Source organism: Lycium ferocissimum, chromosome 5, assembly GCF_029784015.1.
Source record: "Lycium ferocissimum isolate CSIRO_LF1 chromosome 5, AGI_CSIRO_Lferr_CH_V1, whole genome shotgun sequence".
Taxonomy (NCBI): domain Eukaryota; kingdom Viridiplantae; phylum Streptophyta; class Magnoliopsida; order Solanales; family Solanaceae; genus Lycium; species Lycium ferocissimum.
This window is the reverse complement of record NC_081346.1, coordinates 71,929,312-71,945,139: the sequence shown is the minus strand read 5'-3', so window position 1 is coordinate 71,945,139 and position 15,828 is coordinate 71,929,312. Positions and strand designations below refer to the sequence as shown.

At 35.0% G+C, this 15,828-nt stretch overlaps 1 protein-coding gene across 6 annotated transcripts; it reads left to right on the top strand.

Moving 5' to 3' along the window:
• The first annotated feature begins 204 nt into the window (after positions 1–204).
• On the top strand, positions 205–13,921 carry LOC132057328 (phosphoglycerate kinase, cytosolic-like). 6 transcript variants are annotated; one of them, XM_059449889.1, is made up of 14 exons: positions 205–222; positions 1,451–1,654; positions 1,763–1,815; positions 3,704–3,971; positions 4,523–4,866; positions 4,980–5,265; positions 6,028–6,095; positions 6,776–7,024; positions 7,718–7,793; positions 8,959–9,035; positions 9,110–9,159; positions 10,741–10,825; positions 11,472–11,570; positions 12,486–13,921. In XM_059449889.1, exons 2-14 carry the CDS (start codon positions 1,489–1,491, stop codon positions 12,717–12,719), a joined length of 2,055 nt encoding a protein of 684 aa, XP_059305872.1. In that variant the 5' UTR covers positions 205–222; positions 1,451–1,488; the 3' UTR covers positions 12,720–13,921. The 6 variants fall into 6 exon arrangements, 4 of the variants coding, with proteins under 4 accessions (XP_059305872.1, XP_059305870.1, XP_059305871.1 ...); XM_059449887.1 differs by lacking the exon at positions 205–222 and adding an exon at positions 1,173–1,323; XM_059449888.1 differs by lacking the exon at positions 205–222 and adding an exon at positions 1,323–1,340.
• The last annotated feature ends 1,907 nt before the right edge of the window (positions 13,922–15,828 follow it).

The window sequence follows — 15,828 nt, the reverse complement described above, 5'->3', positions numbered from 1 at the left end:
GGAAAATATTTTCTAACAGAAAATGAGTCTTTAAATTGATGTAGGAAAAAACAAGGAAAATAAACTAAGGGATTACCTCATTAATTGTGGAATAAGTAGGATGAGATAAAATTAGAACATAGATGAAGCCAATGAGGAAATCGGCACCCATCTTGGTCGGAGAATTAGATCGGACGGTGGCGGGTGAAGATGAAGAAATTTGGACGGCTAAGATCAAGTGAAGTAAGCTTAATGGATGTTGTTTTTGGCTTTGATAGTTGTACTTCGAAGATTTAGTAGCGTGGATCCAATACTTACCCAATGTAATATTTAGTGTAAGGATATTTTATTGCAGTAGTAAACCCTGTATTTTCACTATTTATTTATTTATGCCAGCCATTTTTCTTTCTCATTTTTTAATCTAATAAGTCATGTTGAATTTGTGATTTAGAAGTAAGAAAAAGAAATTCAGTCCCTCTGCATATGCCTTGGGGGATTTTTTCACTTGAAGTGCAATTCTTGAGAGATATTAACTTAGGTGTTAATTAAAGATATTAATCGGATGTTATAATTTAATTTACGCGATATAATCTTTTTAATTCATTACATTCAGAAATGCTAAAATGAATTATCTATAGATTTATCCTTTTGTGATTTATGCTTTATGACAATAAGATTTGTCCGCATTTTTAGAGTTCGTACAATCTAAAATTCTAAATGAGCTTAATATTGTTTACTAGCTTTATTTCACCAAAGTTTCAAACTAGGCTTGCTGAATCATTTTAATTAGTATGTTAAAAAAGACAAGAAATGATACGCAAATCTCGATTGTCTTTCTCTTTAGGCTAGAGGAAAAAGATTAATATATTAGTTTGGTCATCAAATAATAAACAACATCATACACATGAATTTAATTGTTTATCGTCTTTTTCAAGCTCTTCTTTATTTCTCTTTCACTACATATGATTTGTCAAATGAAATCTGAATAAAATTACACTAAATTTTAAACACATAATTAGATCAATGAACTTTGAATTAAATTAGGAATAAAATATATTTTAAAATTAATATTAACATACAAGATCACATTTAATACTGTTATCTCATATAGATGTAAAATTCTAGACAAAGGTGTGAATCTTTATATATCAAAGGTTATTTTGAGGGAGGAGAGTGTAGTTCATAATTCTTGAAGGATGTATGTGTACTGTCTTAAACTAGAGAGGGACGTCAGTGCAATCGACCCATTTTTCTTTTAATTTTTGGGTTTCTTTTTTTTAAAAAAAAAAATTTCCTCTAGACAGTTTATCTTCATTCAACTGTCACTCTTTTCAGCTATTTCAGGTAACCAAAGAAACTTAGTAAAGTTTACACATTTTTGCATCAATTTTTAGTTGTGTTGGTACCATTAATTTGCTTGTTTGTTTATTTATTTATTCTTTCTATCATTTTTTTTTTTTTTTTTTTGCAGCCTGTAGTTCCAAATTGATTCACAGTAAACAAGAAAGGATGAGTCAGGTTCTAAATTTCTTCTTAGGATACTCTTTACCAAGAAAATCAGATTGTCACATTGGTTTTTCAAAGTTTCAAGATTTGCCACAAATTAGACCAGTTTTGTCTTATGGGAAGTCTTCTGCAGTACAAAAATGTAAAAAGATTCAATTTTTACTGAAAGGTTAGTACTAAACTTGCTGTCCCAAGTGATTAGAACAAAAAAAAGAAAGTCCAAAATCTTGTTATCCTGTTATAAATGTTGTTGTCAATTTGTGTTTTTTTTTTCCAGCTTTAAATTTGGAGGTGGATGATCATGCTGATTTAAGTTCATTTCAAGATGAGGTAATTTCAGCTATGTTGCTCAGACTCTTCAAAAATATCTCATGGTGTGTGTGTGATCCTCCAATTGCTATGCATTTTTGGAGGATGCAGTGCACCACTGTTGTATCAGTATTTTTGGAGGGTCCGAGCAACATAGAATTTCAGTGCTCGACTTCAATTCGTATCTAAGTTAATAGATACATACCCCAATTGGTCCATTACCTACTAAATGATGTTTTATGCTAACATGGAATCTGCTGCTAACTGTTGTTTCTGAAGCCCCAAGAGTCAAAGAATGTACCTTATACAATGAACATACATATAATGCACTTATTTTCTCGCTAACCATAAATCTGAATTAGCCTCTTAGTTTTATCTCTCTTCCCTATTTTTGTGCTTCAGCTTTGGTTATTTTATTTCTATACTTCTATGCATCATATTCAATTGAGTGAGATGACATTTCTCCTCTTGATGTAAACCAATGAAAGTATTGACTTTCATGAATGAGGTATAGGCAGATCTTCGTATTTAGTGATGCAATACGTATTTGCTATTGTTAAAGAATCTGAAATTAGAACCAAGCCTATTGTAAATTGTGCAGTTGCGTTTTCATCATTAGTAAGTGCCTTAGTATCTCCTAATCAATCATTGTGGAATAACATATATAACAACTTTTGTTTGCTTAAATTATCATTCAAATCCTCATTTGAAGGTCTTCCATTTTGTTAAGGAGAAATTGTCAGTAAGTGAATCTGTCCCCTGACTTTAGGTTGCATTTTAGATGCTTACATCTATTATTTTATGTATGTTAAAAAGAGTTAAAGTCTGGATAATTTGGTTTTACTATAAGTACTGGGATAGTTATGGTTGTTTATCCGGTAGTATTATTAAGTCACTTCGATCAGCAGTCGCAAGGTTGTGGTTCAACGGCCAAGGTACTGCACTGCACGTCACGAGTTTGATACCTAGCTGTCGAACCAAGTCGGGTACTGAAGTGGAGAAGGGTAGAGAGGTGGGCCTATTACGCACCAGCTTCGAAGCTAAAAAATAATGAATTTCTCAGTGATTAAAAAAGCCATTTTTGTATGTCATATGCTGTAATTTTCTACAATGATTGAAGTTAATTCAGCAAAAAAAACTAGGAAAGTATTGATGTATCAAAGTGCTCCTCTCAACCACTTTACACGATAAACTTTTGAATGAGCATGGAGATTAAGCAGTTAGTTTGTCTTGCATATTATTTTAGTTGTCGTATGTGTATAAAACTATTTGTTTGCTGGACTGGAATTCAACGTGTTTTTAACTGGCCTGTCATTTCTGGTCAAATACTTCTGCATCCTAGAGAGGAAAACATGTTACTGAACATTGGACTGAAAAACCAGTCTTTCTAGTTTGTCATTGGAACCTGATAAAGGCTTTTTAAAGGGAAGCTTATTAGCGATTTTGACCTGCCAAAAAATTGAAAAAGACACCTCTGACGAAAGAGAATACCTTATTGTGTGTTGTTTAATGGGTCGGTGAAGTGTTACATGCATGTTTGCTTTGATTGCTTATATGATCATTAGCTGAAAAAGCTTAATCTTTCCTTACCAGTTTTACCAGCTTCAGAACGTGACGCATCTAGCATATCTAAGGAAGATGAATCTTTGAAACTTCAAAATTGATTTTGAGCAATTGAAACTTAGGAAGTAAATCTGTATATGATGCTCTTTCTGAAAGTCAGTTAGACTTGAAATTGAGTAGGATTTGATCTGATAGCTTAAATTGTACCAGGTTGTTTGAAAAACTGACTAGGAATGTATAGAGGATAAGAAACACATAAAAGATAACGTGACAATATTTATTGTTTTTTCCTGTGCCATTCAGTCTGCTGTCTTTTCTTCTTACCGAGACAAGAATCCACTTTTAGGCTGAAGCTGGTGATGGGAGAGATCCAGTTATTTTACCTCACGTGCGAACCCTTAGAAACTTTCCACTGGAGGAGCTAATTGGAAAAGTTGTCTTGGTCAGATTGGATTTGACCATCTTGCTAAGGGAGAAGAAGAAACAACAGTCTCCAGCAGCTCGTGTAATTTCAACCATCAAGTATCTACACAAAGCTGGGGCAAAATTAATTCTAACAAGTAGTTGGAGTCGGAGAGCTGATTCACAGCTTCTCAAATTGGAACGTGTTGCAGGTTTGCAAAGTTCTTACTTTTCACTTATTGTTCATGCTGCTTCTCCCCATCTGAGAACTTAGATTTAGCTTCCCAGAGTAGAGAAAATGACAAAAATGATCCCTTATGCTTGAGGGTTGGTTCAAAATAGTCCCTTAAGTATGCACTGAACAGTTTTGGTCCTTTAAGATTGTCAAAAAGCTGCACCAGACTCTAGAAATAAATAAAAAATAACAAAAATTGTACCTCTAAATGTGAGTTCATGCTAATTTATTTATTCTATTATAGTTCCCGTCTAATCTAACAGATTTCGGTAAATGTTTGACAGACACTAGAAGTGTTAACTTTTGACAAGCTTAAAAAAGGACCAAAATTGTTCAGTGAATACTTAAAGGACTATTTTGGACCTATTCTCAAACATAAGGGACCTTTTTGTCATTTTCTCTCCCAGTATTCTAGGCAATAATGAAGGGACCTGTGCTGATACACTTATTCGCAATGAACTGTTCATTTTATGTTCACAAAACATGTTTTAAATCGAGTTCAATTGATCTGGATAATGTGTTTTTCAGAATTTCTGTCTTCGGAACTTGAACTAAAAGTCATACCAGTGGAGCTTGGTTCTGGATTTGAGCAGTCTCAGATGGAAGACAGACATAAATTAGACATCCTTCTGCTTGAGAACCTTTCTCGGTTTAAGCAGGAGCAAGCCAATTGTTCAGAGTTTGCACGACGCCTATCATCTGGGGTGGATATCTTTGTTAATGATGCATTTTTCCAATCACATAAGATTCTTGCATCAAATGTTGGTATTACCAGCTTCTGCTATGCCTCCATTGCGGGATTTCACTTTGATGATGGAATGTCTCAACTGAAGAAGATAATCGAGATGAACAAGAGGCCCTATTACGCAATAGTATGCATCCAAGATTCTTTTTCTTAAGAATTAATATTTTTCAGGTTCTTGCTTCAAATGAGAAAAGGTCTTTTTGTCACATATTGCAAGTGAAAATTTGAGATGCAATGCAGATTGGTGGAGCTAATCTCGCTGGGAAAGCATCAGCCTTGCAATTTTTGGCATCTAAATGTGACGGTTTAGTGTTTGTTGGAGATGCTGCATTTCAAATAATGCATGCTTTTGGATTACCTGTTCCTATGAAATTGGTGGAACAAGAATCATTAGAGGCAGCCAATATGCTAGTTGAGGCTGCAAAGGTGAGAGGAGTACAAATCATATTACCAAAAGACTTTTGGTGCCTACATGATCATTATCCACTAGAGATGAAGATTTTTCCTGCTAATCATATCATGGATGGTAAAGTTGAATCTCTTATCTTCAACCTAGCCCCAAGGTCTGCACTGTTTCATATGCTAGATTAAGGACCAAATGGACAAGAGATTGCTAAACAATTTTAAAAAGTGAAAATATATAAACGAACTTCATTTGTTGGCTATTAGACCGTCTTAAGTTCTATTTGCTCCATCATATAGCCAGGGTTAGCCACCAAATGTGAAAGTCTCTGATTTTGGATCTAGCAACTGAACATTCTGAAGCATTTTGAACCATGCCATTTTCCGTGCTCTCTTTTTATCTTCTTCTCGGAAATGAGACTAGCAATCAATACTAAAAAAGAACTGGAATTAGGACGGACAAATTTTGTAGCTAATAGAAAAATCCTTCACTAATCCTATTTAGCAATGGATTATCAACAAATTATGTAGCTACGAGCAATTTAGCGACGAATTAATGACGAAGTTCGTAGCGAATTTCAGTTTTTTTTTAATGAATCACCTGAAAATAAGCTTATCGGAAAAAAAACACTTCTCAGTTCTGTTAGGCGGTGGTTTTCTACCCAACATAGCTATCGCTCATCATTGCAATTAAAATATTGCATTGATTACCATTGGTGAATGATAAATTATGATCCCTCTCTGACAGAATTGGTCTTTATTTAGGAAACTTCATTCCTGTAAGCTCCTACTTTCGTTTCTGAAAGTTTGAGAACATGTCTTTCTAGTATTTAGCATTGGATGATAGTTTTTGAGATATTTATGGCTTTCAAATGTGCTTCCTTAGGATGGAAACCTGTTGATGTTGGACCCACCACATTGGAGGAAATGCTTCCCATGCTTTCAAGATGCAAGGTAATCTCTGAAGTTCCTTCTGCTGAATGCCTAGAAGTGAAATTACTTGCTCAATTTTGAGGTCACCATTTGGTGTTCGTTGACTAGTTCCATGGGAGTTCATAGGATATCTCTTGTGCATGATTGCAATTGTAGGTTTGACCTTTGATTTGCATCTATGAAAATGATGTCAAAACTAATTAAGTAACCGCTTCGGCAGTAGTACTTTTGTGCCGCAAGTATAACATGCTATATTTTTCTTTTCTTTAGGGTTTATTTATTGCGCTATTCTTTCCCTTTTTTCGCCTTATCAAGCCTTCTTTTCCTACAAAGATCTTTGTGGGTGGTGCTGGAGTTACCATGTTAACAGAACAGTTTAGATGTCCTATTGCTATTCTAGGATTTTTGTCCTTTCATATTCTTGCTCCAAATGCTGGAGTTAAAAGATAATTTGTAGCTTAGATATCGGTAGAAGGTATTAATCTTCTTTTCCTACAAATACTTGTGCCAGTAACATAGGAAAGACTAAATCCTTTTATTTGAAATTTGCCTGCTTAGTACTTCTCCACGGGCTATGATATAACTTGGTGCATTTATTGCAAAATTTCTCTTGCTCACTGAGATGATGATTTTATGTTTGTACAATCCATTGTGTGGAAATAAAAATATGCTCAGAGAAGTATGCTTTCGTTGTTTTTCAGAAAATTTTGTGGATTGGAGCTGTAAAGTTCAGCTCATCAAATCAAGAATCTGCTGGAGCATCCAAATTGGCTGCAATGCTTCATAATCTTAGTCAAAAAAACTGTGATCTTATTGTGGTTGGCAAACAGGCATGTGAGACATTTGTTGGGAAATCAAGCTATGTAACAGCTGATACGATTGAAAACGCTTCCATTGTCTGGGAGTTTCTGAAAGGGAGAAAGCTTCATGGGCTCTTGGCACTAGATAGAGTATGCCTTTTCTAAATCAACATGCTGTGTTAAAGAAACTTTAAAAACCTGAAACACATCTGTTAACAACCATCCTGCTTGTCTTGGATAAATCAGAGGCGGAGCCAGGATTTGAAGTTTATTGGTCTGGGATTCTAATCCTTTTAAGTTAATGAGTTCTAAATTAATAATTTATACATGTTCAATGAATTTTTTTAAGGCAAATTTCGGAACAAAGCTGCTAGTTTAAGCCGAACAATTCTAGCTCCGCCCCCCACGGAATGGCATTGATAGAGAAAAGGAGGTAGATACACGGATAAGGACAAAGATTTCATTCAATAGGAAATGAAACAAGAATAAGCAAGCTCATCAAAAGCCCCTCTCATTACTCGCCACATGTTATGTACTGAAAAATTCCGACTATTCTTTTGAGAAGTGGAACTGGGGCTGCAGTACCATACATGTGTAGAAATATTTACTAGAGTAGAGTATTAATGCAAGGCGTCAGAGCTTTAATTCCACATGAAGGAAGTAGGCCTACTTGTTGCCCACCTCGACTCCTTTCCTTGCATGTTTTTTTTTTTTTTTTAAACATTTCCTGGCTTCTAAATACTTTATTACTCAATTGAAGTGCTATTAATCGTCCACATGGGTATGCTTTCCAATAGATGTGTATTAGCTTGAGAAATAATTGAGTGCTTGGCGTTTGTGCAGGCATACCCATTTGAGTTGAATTGGAATGCTATATATGCTAATACGACCCAACCTCTTGTTGTTGACGTAGGAAGTGGTAAATCTCTCTTTTCCTTGATTCAATTTTTCTATAAATCTACCATATTAGTTGGGTTCGAATGTGTGTAGTCATTTGATTATGCAAGTAACAACTCCATATTTACAACGACACGTGAAAATTTTCCTGAGGGAGTTTGTGTGGAGGGGCTCTAATTTAGTCTTTCAAATACTACTATAGCTCATATTTTGTGAGCAATGAATCCACTTGTTCCCCCATAAACTGGTTGTATCCCTTTAATAATACCGTTAAAGAGTTCTTACTCTTGAAGGAAGTTTAGAGCCCCTAGTTTCTCTGTTTTATATATCTGCAAATCAGCTTTATACTTAGTTATCCCCAGCAATGTTTGTGCTAGACTTTGGACAATAAGAACAACTATACTTCAATCTCAAGCTATTTTGGGGGTTGGCTATATAAATCCTCAATGCTCATTTCACTCCATTTGTACCTGTTTCTTTCCACTACTCAATAATTTAGGGTGCTCTATTCGTAGAAGTTTGATATTTTCCATTGACATACAAATCTTTAAACATTCTAAAAAAGACTCTTTAAAAAACATTGCAAATAATGTAAGCTTAATAATATGGCTAAGCGTTAATCCTAACTAGTTGGTTATTTTGCCTGTATGTATCTTTTTTCTTTATTTTATTTTTTGTAATCTTGTGATTTCAAGAAATTGTAGGTCTTTTGAGACAACCTTTTTCTGTATGATTTTTAGATCTAATTTGTTCCTTTTTAACACCTTCAGTCATCGTAGTTTCACAACTACGAGTTGGTGAATTTGGAGATCTACGTATGACAGGACCGAACTATCTCAAACGATCTTTTTTCCTATTAATCCTCTATACTTGCACTTTCTGTCAGATGTAATCATTTCAGATCTTGTATGACCGTGCTCATCTTAAATTTGCATTTCTACAACACTCATCTTGCAAATATATTGGGCCTTAGAAGCCCAATTTTTTCTGGTATAACATTGCTGGTCTTACAACCATTTCGTAGAACTTTCATTTCATTTCGTGCCATCTTATGTTAATAAGATAAACTTTTAGTTTTATTTTTCCATTTCCTTAGCTTTAGTGCTAACATATCAAAATCCGCATTGTTGTACAGCATTTAACACAATGAGTTCTTGGTTCTCATAGTAGAAATCATAAAATTACAGGCAATGGCTTATTTCTGTTTAGAATGGCAAAGATGAGGAGGGATTGGAACCTTCTTGGGATGGAGTTAAATGAAAAGGTTTAGTCTTATGCAGAGAGTTTCTTCTGCTTTCTGTTCTAAGCTTAATAATTTCTGCTTTGCCATGTTGCCAGTTGGTGAGCCGTTGTCTTGATCACGTTTCTCAATCTGGCATGTCAAATAGGTATGTGTTAGCCTCCCAATGTAATTTCTCTATAAGATATACACATGTTAGAATTTTCTCTAGGGGCTGAAATTTGTGTTACAAATTGTTCCCAGTATAAGGCAACTGTTTTAAGTACATGACGGACTGTTTTAAGTTGTCAATGTGTTCCAAATATATATAGCCTCATTGACAACTTAAAACAGTTAAGCGCTTCTCCTAGCTTCATACCACCTCAATTAATTGGCAATAAGTATGTGAACTATAAAGACCACAAATAACTTTGAGTTATTACAGTAGAACATCTTATCATGACTTATAAGGATATAAACAAGAGACAGGTGTGATTTGGAGGGATATATTTGCTGATTTCAGGTTTAAAATGCATGCTACTTATCATAAGGTGCTGCATAAACATTTTTTGAAATTGTTATGTTTCTAAATGAAGTGCCGTTCTTCATTATTTTCAGCTAGCTGTTGTATTTAAACTCTAAGTTAGCAACCAGTATGCCTTATTTCTTTTAAATTCTAATTGCTTTAGAATGAATTCACACTTCATTTTATGGTAATGTTATCATTATTCCTACATTCTTTATATAACTGTGTTACATATTCGAAAAAATTTATTTTGTGCCTCGCACAACTAACAATAGATGTCTCAGACTTCTTTTTATCTTACGAGTTAGAGGACCCAAAAATGTAAGATTTGGGTCCACCAACCTCTGAGACAAAAAGAAGCCTCACAAAACTAGTATCAGTTGTGTGAGGCACAAAATAAAGTTTTCTACATATTCTCATACAAATGCATGCAGTGACTGCTTTCTTTCAAAGTGAAAAAAATTACTTATATTTAAAGTTACATTTTTTGGGGATCATACAACGGTGTTGGTTTCACAGCATCATAGGATTAGGAAAACCTAGCAACCTGTTATATCTTGTACTCTTTCATTGCTTTTATACTTTGCGCTCTTTCTCATTGTTGAACATTGAGCTTTAACATCTTCTACCCTATTATCATCGAGCAGCACTTTCTAGACTATGATTTAAGATTTAAGTCTACCAGAAATTTTCGCACATTATAGTTTTAGGTCGAATGAACAAACGAGGAAAAGAAAAGCCACTGTGATCTTCTTGTAAATGTATAAGGTGCATGCATGAACCCAATGATTAATTCCATGAGTATTTGTAGTCTTATCTATAATCCTGTCAAGCATAATCAACCGGGATAAACTTCCTTGTAGCTTCCTCATTCAATAAAAGCTTCAGGCCAATACTGGACTCAAAAAGTTCAGCTGATAGGAATAAGCAGTACCTTTCCCATCCCCATATGCCACCTACAAATATCAGTGATTAACTAATGCGGCAGACTAAGTAAGAGGGCAAACAGGTATATTAGTGGAAAACAGAAAGGGAGAATATGTAATAAATAATAACGAAATATGAATTCAGGTCCGCTAATCTCCTAAAATATGCTGTTGAAAAATGTCAAAGTATCTGCCTTAAAAGTGTGTGCACTAACCATAGTACTTTCATTATAGCAGAAGATAGTCCTCTATTTTGTTGTTCTGATTTTTCGTTTTCTTCTTTCATGTTTTGTTTTAGATACTTCATAGCAACAAATGCCACATCAACATTTCGCTCCATTGTTTCCAGTTACCCTGGTGATCTGGTTCTTGTGTCAATTCAGGTAGGTGGCGTTTGTTGCTTCTTTTGAATAGAGTCTAAGATACATATTAAAATGCCATGGTCAAGGCTGGCCATGTAAACACCATAAGGGTTCTGCATGTTAGACAAATAAGAACAAGAGACGACAAATCTAGTAAACCACTAAAATGATATTTTTACTACTCCTTTGTTTTAATAATCATGTGCAAAAAAAGATTAAAAATATTTATTAATCATTTGGAACATCAAAAGTAAAAAAATTTGCTAGTGGGTGGAATGGATATCCCAAAATACTTGACATATTAAAGCCTTATCATATTCCATTTGACGTTCAAATGGTTTTACGAATTCAAAATTTGATAGAATGAATTTTGATGTCATGTTTCAACGATAATAATAATTCTTGGATGACTTGATTTAATAAATTCAAATTGGTTTTTGATCCCCCCAAACCCGTCACTAGTCGGGAGGACTCCGTGCACTGGGTAAGTCCTTTTCCCTCGTGCCACTCAGGCTTTGTCATATAAACTAGGATAGCAGCTCGGAGTCCATGCGATTATGACAACTGGGTTATTTTACTATTCTTGTCTCCTTTGGTGATACGTCAAAATTGGAAACGAGAAAATTAAATTTGTTGAGCACTAAAGCAACCTTCCTTGGAAGTGCAGTGTCCAAATCCAGATTTCAATAGAACAGAACACCGATGGAGGATGGTGCAGAGATCATTAGTTGAAGCAATAGCGGACTTGCTGGCTTCTGATGGGAAGGTATAATTAATGCAGCTCTGTGGTCCTATGCGTCTCTGATATGCAATTGAGTCTCTTATTGAATTGTGATTAACTGTTTGATTAAATGAGCAACAAACAGTTGACATAATTCAAGTAGTAACAAAGGAAAATGTGTTCCACGGAATATATTTTCCTGGAAAATAAGTGGTTTGTTACTTATTTCGTGTGTTTGGTATGTAAGTAGAAAATATTATCTCAAAAACATTTGTAACGCAAACACTATGGGAGGTGGGGGTAGGCAGGAAGAGTGTGGGGATGGGGGTAGGGTGAGATGTGTTGGAGGGTGGGGAAGAGACAATCAATGTGGAATGACAATTGTGAAACTCGTTTTCCCTACTTTCCTCATTTTGAAGAAACTTGTTTTCCTAGGGAAAATGTTTCCAAAGTTTTTGACCAACCAAACATGGGAAAATTGGAAAGCATTTTCTGGAAAATGTTTTCCTCCATAACAAACATACCCTCAATCAATGTGGGACACTCTTAACACTCTCGCCGCCTGCACGCTCAGGACTAGATGTCTGAAGACAATGATGAGTTCGGCTTAGGTACCATGTTAAGTAATTGGACCATAGGTCTAACTCAACCTCAGAAGTTAGCTCATGAAGGTGAGAACTTGTTAGAATATCAAGAGAATGTGCCTAAATTCATACATTTCTAGATTCATTATACTTGAATAAAGAAAATCTTGAAGGGTGGGGCAATCAACCAATAAAGACTTCCCGAGTTCACCTTTTTTTCTTGTTTCGTCCTTCAGTGGTTTGTTCTAAGGTGAAAACATTCATATTCTTCATCAGATGCCCAAGATGTGGCTTGCGCTAATATGTTTTGTGTGAGACAGAACAAAATTGTTTCATGAGCTAAGAGTTCTAATTCAGAGCTGTTCTCTAAGCACAGGTATTTCTCCAATCTGATGTAAAACAAGTTGCCGTGAGAATGAAAGAAGAATTTATGAAATATGGAAAGGGCAAGCTCACAGTAGTGCATGATTTGGAAGATAACACCAGGACTCAAGATGGGTGGTTGAAGGAAAATCCCTTTGGTATTCGATCAGATTGGGAGCAACATGTTATAGACCGTGGAGCTCCTATGTACAGATTACTGCTATTGAAATCTTCGCCTTCTGGGTGAGGTAGTTGCAATAAGGTGGATTATTCACGAACAAAATCATCCTTAAAATGAAATCTACAGACACTCTTGTTCAGTGGCTATTCTTCTCTCTCCGAGGTAAATTTCATGCTAAATTTTTCAAATTTGGTATATTATCCCTCTGAAACAAATTTTACTTGTGCAATTAAACTGTAGCTATTAAGTCGTTAATTCATTTCCTTGCTGCCTTAAATGCGTTGTTCAGCCAAGAAGTATTATCTCTGAATTCTATCTTTGATTTTCTCATATTCCATCTTGCAGTTTATCGATCACAATATTTATTTTCTTAATTGACATCTCTTATATCATGCAATTTAAGCTACAATTGGCTATATGGAGATATAATGGGGAGGAAAATGCCCTATGGAAGGAAGTGATCATGACTAAATTTGGTGAACTTAGCCCTTGGTGTACACAAACAGTCACTGAACCCTTCGGGATTGGAGTATGGAGAACTATCAGGGATCTATGGCCATTGATGGAAGCAAGTCTGAAATTTAAGGTGGGTAATGGGGACAAGATTAAATTCTGGAAAGATGGATGGATTGACCAAACTCCTCTATTGGAATCATTCCCAGATCTGTTCATTATTTGTAATGATCCTGATGCAAGAGTGTGTGAATGTTGGACACCCCAGGGGTGGGATCTTTCTTTTAGAAGATTGCACAATAATTGGGAAGTGGAGAGGGTGGCATCATTACTTGAAAAGCTAGGAGGCTCCAGCGGTATCACAACAGAACCTGACAGGATTATATGGAAGCATAGCAAGGATGGTTGTTTCACAGTTAACAGTGCATACAAGATAGAGATGCAAGGTGTAGTTGAAGGCCACAATAACAATGGAATTCCATCCGGAAAACCATGGTACCCCCCAAGGTGAAATGTTTCACATGGTTAGTGGTAAAGAGAGCCTGTCTCACTCAAGAAGTTTTACAAAAGAAAGGGATGCAGTTAGTGCCCAGATGTTTTCTCTGCAACAAAACAGGGGAAACTAACAAACATCTGTTTCTTCATTGTGAGTTCACTGCCCATCTTTGGGAAATCTTAGACAATCTAATGCTAGATGGATCATAACAAAGCACACCGCAGATCTGTTCAGTTGCTGTATTAGAAGGGGAGGGAGCAAAAGTCAGAAAAGGTGGTGGAGGATAATACCAGCTTGCATATGGTGGACTATGTGGAGAGAAAGAAATGGGAGATGTTTTGAAGATAGATCCAATTCTATTCAAAAAGTTAAATGGAATTGTATTGTATCTTTACTTTTTTGGTGTAAACAAATTTGTATAGAGGAAACAGATCAGATTGTAGGTCTACTAGGTTTTCAGTAAGTCTTTTTCCTTTCTTCTGGTTAGTCACTTTTTGGAGGTGGCCAGCATACCCTTAATGCTGAGGAATACAATTTAACCAGTTCCAAAAAAAAAAAAAAAGCTACAATTGTTGAAAACACAATTTGTCTTTCAGAATGTGTAGTTTTCTTGTGCTTTTAGTTGTCCAAAAATAACCTGTGAAGTCAAGATGAGGTACTTAAGTAAGGATTGAAACATAATCTTATGTGCTTTTAATTTTCATTGGATATATGGATGAAGATGTCTATATCTGTGTTTGTAGAAGAATATCGCTTGGACCTCCTATCTGTTGTTGGCAGTTAGCATTGTGCTTATCCTTGAGTCATTCTGTTCAAATAAAGTCTGAAAAAAAGTTACTCTTAAGCTAATTTTAATGGCAGGCTTTCCTCAGTATATGGCATGACATGTGAGTAGGTCAGAGGCGGATCCAAAATTTAAAGTTTATGGATTCCTACAACGACCTCAGGTAAACTTTTTCGAATTGAAGTCAAAGTTAAGTAAAATTCTTTTTTAATACCTAAATACTTGAAAATTGATTCATATTAGATTCTCAAATTAAAAGAATTAACTAAAAATTCAAAATGTGTTGCATTATCTCTTCTTTTTTTTTTTTTTTTTTTTTTTGGGTTTCAAGGAAGTGTAGAATGAATCAATAGGAACGTTGGTTTTGGAAAGGATGTGGAAGAGAAAAATATATTCCTAAATGCAATAGTGTAATTTTGACCTTCCAATTAGAAAATGTGTTGCCCTATCTTTCATTCTTTTTTTCTTTTTTCAGCCTGGTGTCCGATATCTGCATTAGGACCCAACTGAATTTGAATTCGCGCCGGAAATCTCACATCGAAGGATAAAGCTTGTTCAACACCTACGCATTTGAATTCGCGCCGGAAATCTCACATCGAAGGATAAAGCTTGTTCAACACCTACGCATCACTATTTAAAATGTAGTTGAATAACTCTTTCCTCACGTTAAAAAACACACCTGCTTGGACCAATGAAATAATCTATCAGGAAATTGTTCAAAATATTGTTATAAAACTCTATGTTTGACATATACGGGCTTAAATTATACTACTCTCTTTGTTCCATTTTGTGTGATGCAACTTGATTCAGCATCAAATTTTTAAAAGTAAAATATTTTTAAACTTAAAAAGGAATCATTATGTTTAAGACATGCTAAAACGGAAAGCACATCGCATAAATTGAGATAGCGGGAGTATCTTAATTGAATTGTGCAAAAGTCTAGTAACTGAAAATATTGTTCCTTTAAGGTTAAAATAATACAAACATCCATCCCTCCGTCTCATTTACATCATTGTTTAACTTAATAGTAGTAGAAGAAGAAAATATTAAAATAAAAATAAAAATTTGATAAAGAACATCATGCAGAGGTAAAAATTTAATTAATTAATGAATCTCAATTCTTGAAAATTGTAAAAATAATATTATTGGTTAAGGATTTAACTTTTACGCACTGAGAATGTTAAAGATTGGTACTAGAAATGGGAAGAATGAAAGGAAGACTCCATTAGTTGATACAACCAAAGAAAAGGTCTGAACTGCCTGATATGCGGCCCCAGGTAACACCTAGTGTAGTGTATCACACGTGTTCTGCATTCTCCTTATTAAGCTTGCTTCTAATCTCTCTCTCTCTCTCTAAGTCTCTAGTTCGTTACTTTCTATTACCAATCTTCTCTCTTTGCTAAATATACCTAACTTGATTGTATCCGCTAAGTACTTCTACT

Bases quoted from the DNA above. Each gene is read 5' to 3' on its own strand.
- LOC132057328 (XM_059449889.1), top strand. From the start codon at position 1,489: ATGAGTCAGGTTCTAAATTTCTTCTTAGGATACTCTTTACCAAGAAAA. The intron at 1,816-3,703 runs GTAATTTCAGCT...ATCCACTTTTAG, and splicing joins TAAGTTCATTTCAAGATGAG to GCTGAAGCTGGTGATGGGAG. The intron at 7,025-7,717 runs GTATGCCTTTTC...GCGTTTGTGCAG, and splicing joins GGCTCTTGGCACTAGATAGA to GCATACCCATTTGAGTTGAA.